The 16,876-nt window shown below is 49.6% G+C and overlaps 1 protein-coding gene across 1 annotated transcript in view; it reads right to left on the minus strand.

Annotated features, from left to right (window-relative positions):
- LOC144180632 (uncharacterized) overlaps window positions 1-16,876 on the minus strand; it is an 81,816-nt gene that overhangs the window by 34,016 nt on the left and 30,924 nt on the right. The window contains exons 8-12 of the mRNA XM_077708944.1: window positions 14,042-14,114; window positions 13,730-13,792; window positions 7,766-7,841; window positions 2,304-2,443; window positions 527-706 (exon numbers count right to left, since the gene is read on the minus strand). Coding sequence (XP_077565070.1) covers window positions 527-706; window positions 2,304-2,443; window positions 7,766-7,841; window positions 13,730-13,792; window positions 14,042-14,114 — 532 coding nt within the window. The remainder of the gene's footprint in view (window positions 1-526; window positions 707-2,303; window positions 2,444-7,765; window positions 7,842-13,729; window positions 13,793-14,041; window positions 14,115-16,876) is intronic.

The raw sequence follows: 16,876 nt of genomic DNA on the forward strand, positions 1-16,876 counted from the left end.
AACACTGCAGCAGATGGAAAGTTGGGTGAGTTGGTACCTCGACTAATGTAAAAACAGCGCAGTACGACGAAATACACGAGGAAAAAAACCAGACAGGACAGCGCTCGTCCTGTCTGGTTTCTTTCCTCGTGTATGTCGTCCTACCGCGCTGTTTTTACATCATGAAAACCAAATGCTTAATACAACGATCCCATTTACAGTCGGCTTTACTACTTTACCCAAATGCGTTGCTGGTATGAGTTTTTCAAGGGAGATATAACCGGTTTTACACGGAAACATGAAGGCTTTAGCGCCTTTCGTTAATATAACTTTGTTATGCCGCGGAAGTTCGGCACATCAGAAGTTACAGACAGCTTTCGTCGTTGAATCGCAACATTAAACAACCAGAATTGCGCGACGGAATGCACACATACTGGGGGAATTGCGAACTCCCCCCCGTGATCCCTAAATCTAGTATGCAGTACTTGCAAATTGCAGCCGCCAGAGGCGAAGAGAGGAAGGGCGAGGGCACAGTATAAACGAATACCCTTTCTCCATGCAGAGGGTGACGGCGGGGAACTGGATGCCCTCCATGCGATCCTGGCCGTACATGACGGCGGTCGGGTACGACTGGTACTGCAGGATGTCGGTGCGCGCCTGCCTCAAGCAGAAGGCCGCACACGCTGCCACGCACGCCAGCCGCACCGCCCGGAACACGCAGCACAGGCTGCGACAGTGTTTGTTTTCGTCTTTTTAAACACGAAATTGTTTTATTCCCGGATACACAAAGATTTCTGTGACGTCATATCCGTCACGGAAGTGACGCCAGTTCAACGAAGCAAGCGGCCTGTAAAGGGTGCACCCCTGCACAAACGGTTCTCTTGCGGGGAAGCAACCTTTAGTACTAAAGAGTACGTTATACTTAGGGTTGTTTGCTTTCGGGTTTTATATTTAACACGAAAGTGTTTTATGCCGGGATACACCAAGATTTCACTGATGTTATATCCATCACAGAAATGACGCCAGTACACCTTTGCCGAAGGGACCCGCCAGCACTACGTCGCTCACCAAGCACATACACAAACAGCCGCCGACCCGCAAATCATGCTCAGATGCAGATTTCGCTGCACATGTCACTTTCGTGTTTTACCGATTTCTATGACAGGAATCAGCAACAGTTTTTTCTTTTTTGCATCTGACGCTGAGACGTGATTTTTATTCATACGTTGTTGGCACTGAGCTCTTGTTCAATCCTACAAGGTGACGTCGGGGAAAGAAGGTGGGAGGCGTGCACGTGCCAGCGAACTGTCTATTCCAATCAACACCGACGAGGTTTTAGAAATGGTGTTATATAGAAAGTTATCTTTGATTTACAGTCAGTGTGTCATGATTTTGTGAAATTTGGCTTATTATCGTTACGAACACTGTTTCTGTCAAGCATTTCTGTCAAGCAATCCGACGCCTTTCTCCGGAGTCAGTCTGACCTGACAATTCAGGTACACCAGAGATAAAAGTCATTTGCTATAGGCAGGAGTTCGAGTGGTAACTTTGACGACAAGCAGGAGTTAGGCGAACTGGCTGAGTGTGGATCTAGTCATTACAAACAATTTATTACGCAAATTGCCCAAAAATTCTGACTGTGCAAGGAAGCCTTCATAGCGTCTGCGTTGGTACATAACATGGGAAACAACAAGCCTAGAGAGAGAGAGAGAGAGAGAGAGAGAGAGATAGGTAGGTAGGTCCCAGTCTAAAATCGCAACAGGAATGCCGCAAAAACCTAATAACAATTCCTGTCGTACGACAAAAAGCATTGTTGTGACAACAGAAGTCCTGCTGTTACGACAAAGCCGTATGTTGTTGCGACACATTTCTGTCTTAGCGACAAAGTAATATTTCTCAACGACAAACATTCCTGCAGTCACTACAGAACGGCCATTTACGCTACTCTTCACAATGGGCAGTGACATTCAAACCATGTGCAACTACTGACGGAACATCAGGATCACGACAAGACAGGGATTCGGCACGACGGAACATCAAAATCAGGACAGGAATACGACACACGACAGAACATCAGAATCACGACACGACAAGAATGCGAAAGACGACAGTACATACGACACGCGAAAATACGACAAACTACAGAAATGTTTCTTGTCATTTTGGACTGGGATAGAGATAGAGATAGAGAGAGGAGAGAGAGAAAGATAGAGAGAGATAAACCGGAAAGGGTTCTGAAAAGGTTTCACGTCTGAGTCAAAGCTGCTTAACAATCTTTGTAACTAACTTTTTAATAATCTGGCGCCCCGGGAGGCCGTCCTTACCTGGCCCTGTTGAGACGGCCTTTCATGCGTCTCGCGATGACTCTCTGTACGTGGAGCAGGATGTTGGTCACGCCGCTGTACATGGAGAGGCCCAGCCAGAAGCCCAGGTAGCCGCCCATCACGGCCAGCACAGTGGTCGACTGCGCACGAGGCCACGCACGCCGACTGGTCATCGCCGCACTCGTCACTTCGCCAAATCAGAGACAGAAACGCCTCCCACCCCCAACCGTTTACAAGCGCCGGCAGCGATTGTTGACGGACTCTGTGTAGCTTTATGACGCTGGCAGGCTTGTTTTTGATCACGTGATATCCCATCATTGCTTAGATTTTAATCAGAGTGCTGACAGATGAAGTCAGGTTACCACACACTTTTTCCTTCTCCACCGCGAACTTTCAAGTCGGTGCCCTGTTATTGAACAGACAGAACTATGAGTGGAAATGATACAATTCAAGATAACCCAACATGAATTCCAATTTATTCGCAAAATGATGTCTAAGCTGAAATGTAATTTTCCGACCCGTTCTATATGTAGCTTTTTTATCATAGGACATCTATTGCGATAAACAGGTGGAGCCTAGCCTCATACGTATATACAGGGTGACCCAGTTATTATGCACCACGATTTTTATAAAGAGCAATGGTGTTGCTCGAACAAAACCTAGCGCGTAATTTTTGCAGTGCAGTGTAGCATCTGTCGGTAATTTTTTTCATTAATGAGATTTAATTATAACTATTTAACTCAACAAGTACTGACCTAATCATTGAAGTGTCAATGAGACACTTGTAGGCACCCACGAGCGGAATCGAACTGCGGTACTTTCAGCAACGAATTAATTGCGTAATCATTTATTCTGTCTGCTAAAGAAACCCGGCGAAATAAAAAAAAAGAAATCCTGGTTGATTTCTCTGTCATAGGAATCGGTAAAACACGAAAGTGAAATGTGCACCGATACCTGCAGCTGAGCATGATTTCCGGGTCGGCGACTGTCTTGTGGGTGTGCTTGGCGAGCGACGTCCTGCTGGCAGGTCGCTTCAGCAAAGGTGTACTGACGTCATTTTTGCCACGGATATGGCGTCAGCGAAATCTTGGTGTATACCGGCATAAAACACTTCGTGTTGAAATATAAAACCTGATCTACGCGGATGATGTCACAGTATGGTCTACGCACAAAAACGCACAGATGCAGTATACAGCGCTGCAGAAGGCTCTTGAAGTTATCCAGGCATTTTCAGCGAAGGTTGGTCTAACTGTATCCGTCGAGAAGACGAAGTACATGACAGTCGCTAACAAAGCTGGCCGCAAGAAGCTCGCCGTCCACCCTCCATCTATACGCAAAGGCGCTCATCAGCTTGCTGAAGCAACAGAGCTCCGTATACTCGGCCTGCATATTCACCAGGCTGGTACCGCTACAGCATGGCTGAAAGCAGTGAGGCAAACGTCGGCGAATACCATTCGCCTGACCCGCCGCATTGCGCCAAAAGCGGGTGGTGCAAGAACTGAGGTCGCTCGTAGGCTGGCGTGCGCTGTGCTCCAACCACGATTGGTTTATGAAGCCCAGTTTCAGCGTCTAACCGTATCCCAACATGCTAAACTAGAAGCTATTAATAGAGAAGCCTTGCGAGCCATCACCGGTCGCCCTCGCATCACCCCGATACCGGTCCTTCAGGAACAAGCTGAGCTCAACACAATTGACGAGCTCATAAATCAACGCCGAGCTGTGCGACTGTCAAAGTATGCATGTCTGCAGAACGGCCATGCACTGTACGACCACTTCAACCCGGGCAACTTGGCACCTCCGGAAAGTCAGGATGAGCTTCCACCGTAGGGTTATACGATTATAACCTCCAACAAAACAAGCCATCTGCAGAGAAGGCGGACCAAGGAGGGTAAAGCGCAGCTCTCTCCCCTCCCAAATAACCCGGGACCAGACGATCAATGCCTCTTCTACACCGACGCTTCATGCACAGGAACGCATGGAGTCACTGCGTGGACCAGCCCCACTCATCCCAGCATCGAAGGCAGTATTCCCTACGCCTCTGCCACATGCACCCCAATCCTGCTGGAATGGCAGGATATATCCACGACGCCCTACTATGTGCAGCCGCTTCCAATGAAGACTTGAATACCATCAATCTTCGTACCGACTCTACGCAAGTGATACACTATTTGAAACAGGTTGCGCAGACCCCCATCATCTGCCAACGCATCCACCAGCTCCACAGCAAAATGCCATCCAAAGTGGTTGTGTCATGGGTTCCTGGTCACACCAGTATTGCAGGAAATGAACGGGCTGACTTCCTGTCACACAACTGCCCGGCCCCATCATCCCCCGCCCAGCTCCCAAGTGACCCATGGGCCACAAGAATAGCTGCAAAGGAGGACCTTCGACGCTGAACGCGTGCTCTCATACCTCCGTGTTCGGTTCTCCTCCCCCTCAATCTTACCAGGATGGAGGAGGTTGTACTACGAAGGATCCGACTGGGCGTGGCTCTTACTCCTGCCCGCACGAGTGGATGGAAAGGGGAGTACCGAGGACATGTGAAATGTCCAACCTGCTGTGAGGAAACGGTTCCGGCAGACCTTCACCACCTACAATAGACATGCACTGGAACCAAGGACATTCGAAGAAAATGTTTGATGGCAGCAGGCCTAAATTTGCAGCAAGACACGCATTACCATCGGTGGCTCCATGGTCCTGCCTACCGTTCCCTACTGGACTATATCCGGGAGGCCAACCTAGTTTCCTGGATATAGATCGGACCCGCTTGGTGTCTACTAAGCCTTCAGGCTATTAAATAAACGAACAAACAACAACAAAACGAACAGCCTTAATTATAACGTACTCTTTAGTGCTAACGGTTGCTTACCCACAAGAACACCGTGTGTGCAGGGGTGCATTCTTTACAGGGCGCTTGCTCCGTTGTACTAACGTCATTTCCGTGACGAATATAACGTCCGTCGGTGAAATATTTGTGTAGCCGGGAATAAACCACTTTCGTGTTAAAATACCACGTGATGGCGCTTCCGCGCGCATCATAAACCAGCACCCTCAAGCTGACTGAAAGCAACTGCTTTGCCCACAACACTTCCGAGAAGACACCGCATAACCTTAAAAAGGGCATGTACGGAAGGAGCAGCCACCATAGAGTTTCATACTACAGTGGAACCCCGATAATACGAATTTCAAGGGGCCGCGAGAAAGTGTCGTATAATCAGGGTGTCGTACGACCGGGGTGCGGATAAATAGCGACCTAGTAGACGGTCTCACGCGACAGGTGGGCTAAGAACTTATTTAATCTACCATATTTAACGCGTTCTTGCGTGATTTGCGAACTTTTAGCTGAAATCCCAAGTAAGAAACCGCATACTTTGTGCCCCCTCCCCTCCATGGCATCCAGCTAGCCCGCCAGCCAAGCGCCGCGCGCTACGCGAGGTAAGGCCGACGTTGTCGAGCGAATTGAGAGGGGAAAAGGCGAGTGTGAAACTGCCAAGGCCAAGTGAAACGAACGATAGTACAAGGCGGAGACGAACCAAAACCGGCATTGCCGTACATTATGGAGACACCCTTTGAACGGTCCCGTGCCGTCGATGTTGGGTCATAGTGCTCAACACTTATCTGTTTTTGTTTCCTGCAAGAACCAGCAACGCGAAAGCTATAATTCAACCTTCGCGGGTAAACCGTGTTGTGGCGAACATTACAGCGTGGTCTTGCTACAGTGACTTGCTGCGGCGGCCAGTGAGTGACCCGAAATGGCGGAGCCAACGGGTACGTGTCGCCACCCATTGCCTCCTGTAATTTGCTCCACCCTTGCTGCGGACGCGCGTGAATTGAGACACTCAAGCAAGGAGAAGAACGGAGTGACAATGCGACTTTGAAGGACACTGGGAAGCAGAGAGCAGAGATATCGGGAGAAAGAGCGTCCTTAAAGGAAGAAACTTGGATCGAGCGGGCGGGGAAAGCGGCTACTCGGTCATCGCCGTGGGGTTGCGTCGTATATTTTCGCGTTCGTCGGCGGCTCAATGGGAGCTTCAAATTCACCGTCCACCTGCCACCTGAACTACGGCTTCTGGCTGTTGGAGCGTCGGCGTACTGCTGCCGCGTGGGGCCGTTGCAGGTTAACTCCCGCTCACGAGTATACCCGTCGGCTTGCTTGCGTCTGTTCAGGAAGTGGTCTGGCCCGCCTGCGGACCTTTGCACATCAAGCAGCGTCGAATGGGGGTTAAGAATAAAGAAGGTCAGGACGAGGCGGCGATGCGGTGTAAAATACGGGAAAAGCACTGGTTTATCCGCGCCCAAGTCCGTCGTATGAAGCGGACCGCGTGCGCCCGTGCGTCATATCATCAGGGTTTTGAATGCATTGTTACTATTGGAAGTTTGCCGGGACAACGGAGATCAGTCTTAAGAAGCTGGTCGTCGTAAATCTGGGGGACGTGTCAGCGGGGTTCCACTGCAATATATACTAGAGGGAAATCTGTCGCGGCAGTCGCGGGCCGCCGTGGGCGGTGCCATTGCTGCTAGCGACGTTCCTCGCCTACTTGGCTTAGCTAGCAATATGGCGTCTTTTTGTCTCGAAGCCAAAATCAACAAAAACAGGGTAACATTTTTTCCTTGTTCATCGTGCATGAAGCTTCTACATAATCACTGACAAATTAATCTTTTTGGAGGTTCAATTTTATATTGACAAAACAAATTTGATGAACCCTCTACAGTAATATTGTTGCTTTTTTGCAGCCAGAGCCAACTTTTCGGACTATTCATGAGTTATGCCAAGGACAAGTGGAACGCGCCTGCCCGGTACATGACGTTACGCTCTCAGAAGCGCGGCTCCCCTAGACAGTGGCGCCAGATTTCCCACTAGTATATATTATTATGAAACTCTATGGCAGCCACAGAAAGTTTAGAAGGGGTGCGTGCGGGAGATAACGCACAAAATCGGTCGCGATTTCTTCTTTCCCTATTTTCTTTGTCATTGTGGCTAACTCAGACGTAGCCTGTTCGAGGGCAGTGCTTTACAATGTGCGCGGGAGACCAGCCACGTGGTATTTTTCTTATTTCGCGGGATTTTATCAGTCTGAAAAAATGAGTACGCCATTAGTTCGCCGCTGAAAATACCGCAGTTACGTTCCGCTCGTGGGTACCTAAAAGTTTCATTGACACTTCGATTATGGCAGTACTTCTCGAGTTAAACAATTAATTAAAATAATTAATTCAATCTCATCAAGAAAAAAATCACTGGCCGATACTCCACTGTACCGGAAACTCTATGCGCTAGGTTTGGTTCCAGCAACGCCATTGCTGGTTTTAAAAACCTTGGTGCATGATAGCTGGGTCACTGTATACGTGCCCATCTCCTGTAAGAACAGGGGGCTGGTTATTGCAGTTGCGGTAAAGGGTTCCCTCCCGCGTGCGTTCACGTTTAAAATAGTAGAATTTATATTGATAAAGGAACACGAACGTACCGTGTGCATAGGGATGGTCTTCAGTATGGCAACGTAGCGAAATGGAATCGTCAGTTTCATGTTCAGGTAGTAATACCTGCAGGCAAAATAAAAGTATATAGGTTCGATGGAGCGTAGACAAGGCGTTAACGATTACTGCAGACGCGGACCAATATAGTTCAGCATTTGTGTAGTGCTAGCCCAATTCTTTTCTTTTCTTTCAGAAATTTGAGAGGAATAAGAAATCTCAGTATTATTTCAACTGCAGTTGGATAAAATTCTAGGCGATTAATACCGTTAAATGGTGTTTTGCCTCCCTCAGCACCAAGAAAAAATTAACAGCAGAGTTGTTTAGGCCGACACAAATCCATCCGGCATAGACAGAAAACCCAGAGCGCACATGAGCGCGTGCCTCGCGGCGACCGCACGACGTCCTTCAGACACGAGGAGCTCCCGCCTTCGTCGTCGTCATGTAGCGACCAGCGTGCTGCAAGTCCGCTGCGCCGAAGACGACGAAGACGAATGTGTCAAGCCATCCCTTCACAATCCACACGTTGAGGCGGCCACCGGACCAGCTGACAAAGAAGTGGAGGTCTACCGATGCGAGGACGCGCTACAAAAGGATTTGCCCTTCGCGGCTGTGCTGTCGGAAGACGACAACGAAAGGGATGACGACGACTTCTACTGAATAAAGCTCTGTACACACTTAACGGTCTTTGTTTTAGAGTGCCGTCCGAAACGGCTTTGCACTGCTGGGGCCCGCCTGCTGCCTCTCTCCTGGGATCCGCTGTTAGTGTGGGGAGAAGCCAGGTCGACCCCAAGCTCTGCTGTTTCTCCATCCTTGAGCCACTAGTGCAAGCTGCACCACTTTTTTTCTTGCCATAGCAACGTTTTTCATTCACCACAGTTGGGGATCCACCAGTGGTATTTATTTATTTTTGTTATAAGTACTTATACATCGCCCGTCGGGCATTGTTGTGTGCGTGTGTGTGTGTGGGGTGCAGTAAAAAAAATAGAAACAGAAAGTCATAACTAAAACAAAAATAATAGATAACAGCTTACAGGAGAATTCTAGGAGTGTAAAGAAGAGTGCGTTGCCATCTCGTTTGAGGAAACTTGCCATACAAGCCGCGGGAAGTTTTAATTTTGACCGATTCGAAAGCAGTGTATTACAGCACTTGCAGCGTGGAATCCCCATGAAAAGGGTGTGTCAGCGTTCCTTACGGCTTGTGCAAGAACTCAGAAGCAAGGGTTTTAATGCGCGGTTTCCATGGATTCCATCCCGTGTTGGCGTCAAGGGCAGTGCGACCGGTGATCAGATGGCACGGAATGCGCTGTCATTTGCGCCGACTGTTAAAGTTTCCGCCGATCACTGTAACGAATTCAGGCGAACAGTAGTCGAACATTTAAATTCCGTGGGAGATTCCTGTATCAGCTTTGCGTCACAAAGGGACTTACGAGATCGGAGGCAACTGTGCTGCACCGCATCCGAACGGGCTCAGCGAAGACCACAGCATGGCTACATCAGGTGGGCCTCGTGCAATCGCCTCTGTGTTCGTCATGTGCAGTGATGGGGGATGTACACCACTATGTGATCTGTTGCCCAGAGCACGATGCCGAATGGACCGCAATGCTCTCAGTGACTCGAAAGTTGGCAGCCCCACAGAGCACTCTGGACCACATCGTCTTTCCAAGGGGACATTGGATGCTGCGAAGAGACGTGTCATGCCTTCTCCTAAGCTTCCTTCAGGAGACGGAACTGGCAGACTTGTGGTGAAAGGACCCTAACATTGACTAATTAGGATGAGCTCGGACGGAGCAATCGCCGGCATATCCAGGCAGGCTAACCTTACCTGATCCCACAGAACCACCACCACCACCACCACCACCACCACCACCACCACCACCACCACAACCACCACCACCACCACAACCAATGTAAAGAACGTACAAAATGCAGGAGTACAACAAAAGCAGTAACAATACGCAACCGAAAATAAACAACAACCAAAGAAAGTAAAACAGCAAGTAAAACAAAGTAATCTTAAACAGCTGAATCCAGCCACTTTGACCATATTTTATTTGTCGTTTACATTTACCGCACGGGTAAATACAGTTGTATTTAGTCACGGGTGAGTTATGATAATTGCAGCGGCCACAAATATGATACCAATGGTTACGCCACAGATTCGGATTTTAAACCAAACCTTTCTGTGACTCACTGATGGCGACGTTGCCCCAAAATGCACTGCAGGAAAGGCAACTTTCTCTGACGATGATGATGATCGTGGGTGAAGTGAAAAATGGTCGAAGAGAGAAGATTTCAATGCCTTCAAACTACAAAGCCAAAGCCCAAATTCCAAATCGCTACGCCCAAAACGCACTGCAGAAAAGCCAACTTACACAATGGGTTTTCACAAAACCACATCAATCGCCTCAAAAAAAAAAAAAAGAAGGCAGCTCACACTAACGCGTTAGACTTGAAGGTATCGAAGCTGTACGCAACCTTCACGACAATCACGAAAGTTTAAGTACACGATCACAGCCGATTTGCTTCTTCTTCGCTGCCGCAACGATTTTTACTCCGTCATCGCATCTATAAGGGTGAGCTTTTCATTTTTGTTTTTGGAGGCGATAATGATTGGACATCACCTTGTAGGCGCGTACACTATGACGCGTCTCTCTCGTTCCGAGCAAGCGTTGCCACGATTACGGCGAACGCTGGAGTTTTTCTTCTTTTTTTGTGACCGATCTTTGCCTATCTCCCTAAGGTGGTATGCTTGGCTAGCAAACGTGCGCCGGGGACGCTGGAGGGTCACCACGAGGCACGAACATGAGCGCTAGGCATTTTTTCGAGTGGTCACCGCGAGGCACGCGCTCACGTGCGCGCTCGAGAATTTCTTGGTATTCATAACGACGGACACAAAAAATTACGATTTGCTAAAAAGCTTCGCTGCTAAAAAACGCTTCCCGTGGTCGGAATCGAACCCGGTACCTCACGTTACGAAGCCGGCGTTCACGCGATTGCGCCATTCCGAACTGGGCAAAAGGAGTTTGGATTTTGCACTTTTAATTTCACTCAGGTTGCGTGGGAGAAAGCTTCGTGTTTTAATCATTTGTCTTTCAAGGAAGGGGCTTTTTTAAGTTAGGTGTAGTAATTGTAATTATGAAACTCTATTCGTGTTATCTGAGGATAGGTAGATTAGCCGGAATGAATAAATTACTAACTTATGCTCACAAGCATTCAAACTTGCCGAATGCGCTATAAAAGACGGCGCTTCATATCCCACATTCCACAGTGTTCTCAATTTATCAATTTTGCACGGGGTCGCAGGACAACCTCATAGACAATTATGCAGGGCAACGTCGCGCAATTGTCCCGCGTGGGCAAGGTGTTCGAGCACCTCCTGATGGCACCGTGGCAAGATTACCTCGAAACGACCTCTACTCCGCAACGATGAATGGGTTCCGACGGAAACTGTGCACTTTGCTGCAATTGAGGCTCCTAACCATCGACAGGGACACTCCAGACAACAGGGCTGTATTGGGGCTCGACCTACAAGTTGCTTTCGATAACGTTAACCACTCGGCAATACTCGAACAAGCTTCGAGGTTGGACATGGGCAAAAGATCTCACGAGTAGATCAATAGCTTCCTGACGAGGCGAACGGCGGTGCTCATCGGCGGAGACGTCGAGACGAAAGACAAGAGGTCGGGAGCCGAGGCACACCGCAAGGATAAGTGATCTCGCCACTCCTATTAAACCTGGTGATGATCAGGGCCGCGCACTGCTCGCCGAGCTGGAGAACGTCGAGGATACAATATACGTCCACGATATCACCCTGTGGGTCGAGGGAGGTAGCGACGCCCGAGTGGAAGAGGTTTTGCAGAAAGCAGTGAGGACGTTCGAGGGGCGCCTCGAGGGCACTGGCCTGAGCGATGCTCACCGAGTAAGTCTGAGCCACTACTTACAAGACCAAGGACAGTCAGCGCGGACAAGGAAGAAGTGAACGAGACGAGATTAGGATCTACACCCAGGACGGGTCGGCGATCCCCAGGGTATCCGACATCCGAGTACTGGGCATGCTTCTCAACGAGAAGGGAAGCAGTGGGGGCACAAGGGCGACGATCGTCGGCAAGGTGGCCGGCGCCATTAGGCTCATGAAACGGGTTTCCAATAGAAAGATGGGGCTGCGCGAGGAGAACCTCACACGACTCGTGCAGTCATTCGTCATGAGCCCCATAATATACGTGGCGGCGCTTCACAAGTGGAAAAACAATGAGAAGAAAAAGCTGGAATCGCTCACCCGAAGGGCGTATAAAACGGCGTTAGGACTACCCCAGTCCACGAGTACCGAGCGACTGCGCTAAGCGTGGGCGTACACAATACCATGAAGGAAGTCATCGAGGCCCAACGGGTGGCCCAGCTAAAGAGGCTGGTCGTAACCAAAACGGGCAGAAGAATCTTAGACAGGCTGGACTACAACTAACACGAACAGCAGGGCGCCAAGACGCCGCTGCGAGACGACACCAGGGACAAAATACAGGCGGATACACTCCCGCGCAACATGCACATTGAGTACGACTAGGGCAGGCGGCGAGCAGGGCCCAAGGTGCTGGCGGAGCTGCATGCCGGGGACGCCGAAGCCCGCTACGTCGATGTAGCAGAATACCACAATGAACTGGGCTTCGTGGTGACGGTGGTCGACGCCGTGGGCAACCTCCGAGCAGCGGCCAGCGTTGCAAGCGGCAGACCCGAGCAAGCAGAGGAGGTGGCGATCGCGTTGGTCATCAAAGATCCTAGCTGCACAACGGTCCTGAGTGATTCCAGGCAAGCTGTCAAAAACATCTCAAGAGGCAGGGTTTCCCCCGTAACGGAGAAAATACTGCGAAGAAAACCAAGCCTCATGGGGAAGACGAGAATCAAGTGGTTCCCGGCATATGCAGGGACGGGGTCGGAATGTGCTGAGAACCACAATAGATCCGCACACGCTCGTGCGTGCGTACTCACTTACCGCGCCGAGCAAAGTGTCGGAGAGCATTTGTGGCACAGCACACGAGACCAGATGACTACGAGACCAGATGACACGAGACCAGATGACATTACTCGGGCCTATCGACTTGCCAGACGCACGCTCCCGCCTCCCTGCAAAGGGTTAAGCAGGTAGCAGGCGGTCGTCTATACGCAACTCCAAACAAAGGTGGCCACGAGCCCTTAGATTAAGCACAAGATGTACCCGCAGACATATCCTGGTGCCACCTGTCGGGCGTGTCGCAAAGCCCCAGCAAGACTCGAGTACATCGTCTGGGATTGCCTTGCATACCCGGACGAATAAAAAACAAGCAGGATGCTGCCTGCCTTCGAGGAGGCGGCGCGGACGGAAGATCAAAATCTTCAACTCAGGCTGTGCAGCGAGTCATCGTGGCGCTGGCCAGGCAGTGCAGTGCCCCTATCCAGACTGGCTACATCAGCGGGTTCGACTCCGGCCAAGTAATGAAGACCTAGCAATAGGACTATATTCGCAGGCCCCCCAAAAGTTTTCCCCATCCAATCCAATCGCGCAATTGTTGGTCATCGCAGTGCCATTGCAGTGGTGTATTTCCTTTTTGGTGGAAGGGGGGGGGGTAAGGGGGTGGAGGGTGGAGGGGTGGGGGGGAGCGCAGAGCCAAGTGAGCTCTGGCCTGCATTCGGTAGTTCGTCATTTAAAAGAAAGTCGGGGAAGGGGCGCATGGTAGGGAGTATCGGAAGCCTTACTGTGCGCGGTACATGCTTCACCGCAGTACTACGTTACCCGCGGTGGTGCATTCTTTACAGAAGACGTCACACGCTTCCTCTGCATTTCTGCTGCTCTGAGGATCGCATCCTCTGAGAACTGCGAGGACAAAACGAGTCTTTCATTCAAGCAACAGCCGACTTCGGGTCGAGGCTGGCGCGGCCGAATGGGCGTGTTTTTTTATACCAGACACTTTGTGCATGAAAGTTACCCGTTGAATGGCGCTCCACTTTCGTGGCTTTGGTAGCCCAGCGTAATGTCGTAGGTCGTTTCCCTGCACGGTAAAAAACAACGGTAAGTAATTCCACATTACACAACAGTTATGAGCACAAACGCTTAAATAACGGCGCGTATAAACGAAAAGCCTATTCCTGGCGCAGCATGCTTGCGTACTACAAATTCGCTAATGGGTACGAAGGAAAGCGCAAGTTAAATTAAATAAAACACGAATAAAACAGCGTTTCGGCAAGAATGACCTTTTTTTAATTCCAAAAAGGAGTCCCATTTTATGGCTTTCACTTACTCGCACGGATTTCGGCACTTTGTCTTGCACAGCTGGTCGTAAATGGCCTTGCTCCTCTTCAGAACGCAGTCCGCTGCGTTGGTAGAACAAATTTAAGCGAAGCGCTTCAGTGATTCACTTCTGCCAGGCCGGCATTTTCGTAGCAGAAGTACGCCACGTGTTCTGCACATGTATAATCACGAATCACATGAAACCCGCTATTTTTCTGGCTTGATCCCTTACACGTAGCGCCACACAGTCATTCGTGCGAAGGCTGCAGCAGATACGAATGGCCTGCCAACACCTGTCAACAGGAGTCGTACTGCTTTGGACAAACGGAGTTCGAGGAGCGTTTCTTGTTGATACCGTTACTGTCAAGTGAAGGAAAGCGCTTCCATTCGCACTCCTAGGAAGGCTTGTATTCGTAAGTGCAAGTAAAATTCACGCATCTCAATGAAGTGAATCATGACGAGTGGGCGAAGCACTGGGGAACGTTCTTACCGTAAATCACCCGTGAGGGTGCTTACTGCTGCTAAAACAATTTCAAATCCAATCCAATCCAATCCAATCCAATCCAACACAATTCAATTTAATCCAATCCACTCCAAAAGAATACAATCCATTTCCGTTCAATACAAATACAAATCCAATCCAATCCAATTCTATCCAATGCTCCTCGCGCATGCGCAGCACGGCTCCCCAGGAGCACTCTCTCTCCCTCTCTCTCTCTAACCTTCTTTTGTGAACATTTGATTTTGTTCTTGTTAACATTTTATGAACCTTTTGTTCACAGATGTTTCGGTTTACACGGTGCTGCGCTGTGAGCACGGACGCCGGACAAGCCTCCGCCTTAAAGGAGCCATGAAGACAAGTTTCTTTTATTCAAAAGATTTCATGTTTTATAGTGCCCCCAGCGCTTCTCCGGTTACAAACGATCCTTTATTCACTGACAAATTAATCAATTTAGACTAAAATTTTTATTTCCCCCCTAAATCGTGTGTTTTGTGGTGCGCAAGGACATAACGAGAACCGACCGCTGTGAAGCCGATTCCGAAGCCTTGTTTACCATTACTGAACCTAAATGGCGCCACCATACCGTTGAAAGCCGTTTTCTGCCTTTGGCTTGTTTTTGACCGTATTTAAAGCTGGCTTGTTTTTGTTCTGGGAGAAAACATACGTTTCGCGAAACATAGTGCTCGCTCAATAAAAATAGGCCTCCTGCGCAGCCCAGGGGGCGCTGCGCAAGCGGCTTCCGGGCAGTACTTCCGGGTAGTACAAAGCTGCGCGGGTCCCATAAGATCCCGTGTTGACAGAAGCAAAATGAGCTCGACGCTCCCGATTATTTTGCGACGTGGTCACCAGCTCATCCCCGACGCGTCGGATCTATTTAAGCGATAAACTTGGCATTAGGGGAAAAAGCTTTGCAGCGCTAAACACGTTTACAGCGCCGACGAAAGTGCCGGGACCGTGACGGCGTCTGCTACTCGCAGGTTCACCGATCGATGGTCGTACGAAGTGAAATTTTAAGTGAAATTTCTAGTTTAAACTAATACTCTAGGTGACAAATACTTCTCAAAAACAGCCGATCAAAAAAGAAGAGTGACGCAATCGGCGATGATCGCGCTTTAAAAAGCCAGCGAGTCCGGCGGACCGCAGGCTCGCCTGCTGCGGTGCGCCGCTCTTTTGCGTACCTGCACACTATGCGTGCACTTTCATTAAACAGTGCTTGTTTGCGTCGCCGCTACGAATACATGGTGCAGCGTTAGCTTGCCGTTTTGTTGCGTGTCTCAGTGACAAAATGCTGCGACCGTCAGAAGCGTGAAATCTGTTTTGCGATTCCGAAATTAGTGGCGGTAAAACAAGGTGGTCGGGCGAACTGAGAGGCCGCTCGCCTTCCTTGTTTGCTCTCACTTTACTTAATTACGCTCTTGCAGCATACATTCCCAGTTCGCATTTAATAGCCTAGAATGAGGGTCAGCAACGGCCGAGTTCCATGCAGCCGACACGGCGGAGGGCTGGACGGCAAAAAAAAGGGGGGGGGGGGGGGGAGGGGGGCTTTGAATGCAAAGAGAAAAAAATTTAGCGAATTTCTAATAATATTTGACAATAATCTGGCGAAGTGTGAAGATGGGGGGGGGGGGGGGGCAATTCAACTGGAGGACGCCAATTCTCTGTTCTTGTCTCGCTGTCTAACTCCATTTGAAGTCAAAACTGGCGTGTCGGCGTTCAGATTCGACGACCCCTGTGAAAACCAACACACTCAGTGATGATCGTATGTAAATATTCGGGGCCCCGCGCCGTGTATGCGGCTGTGTTATGTGATGTTATAGAAGTACATCATCTCTGCAGGGAGCGGGCGTGTGATTTGGTGCATGTTTTGCGTCCTTCAATAGCGCTTAATTTGTTTATTTGGCGCTATTGCCCCACCTACTCGCTAGTATACCTGTACCCTGCCGTTCGTAAATCGTGCGCCGTAAAACGTTACGCAGAATCATTTAGTTTGCGAAAATACGAAGCAAAATTTCCACTAATTTCAAAGGCGGTGCCAGGCCAGCAGTGCCAGCTGAGTCCTCTGCGCAATTCTTGCGTTCGCTTGCATGCTCCCGCTGAAGCAACCTTTTGCAGTTACCTCAGGATATAGGATGAGCAGCGCTCCGTGTTTATGCTACTCGTGAACTTTCCTTTGTCGACCGCACGCAAGAAGAAAAAACTGTAACTGTCGTCAAACAGTTAAACCACCCGACCTGGCGATACCGTCCCACGCCGCGACCACCGCGACAGCTCGCTCAAAAGAAAGCCGACAAATCGGCTTCTTTTAGTGGATATTATTTTGTTTGGCCTCTGCAACTACATTAA

The sequence above is a fragment of the Haemaphysalis longicornis genome, unplaced genomic scaffold (assembly GCF_048455015.1).
Source record: "Haemaphysalis longicornis isolate Haplotype H1 unplaced genomic scaffold, Haemaphysalis longicornis Haplotype H1 scaffold_4, whole genome shotgun sequence".
NCBI classification, from domain to species: Eukaryota; Metazoa; Arthropoda; class Arachnida; order Ixodida; family Ixodidae; genus Haemaphysalis; species Haemaphysalis longicornis.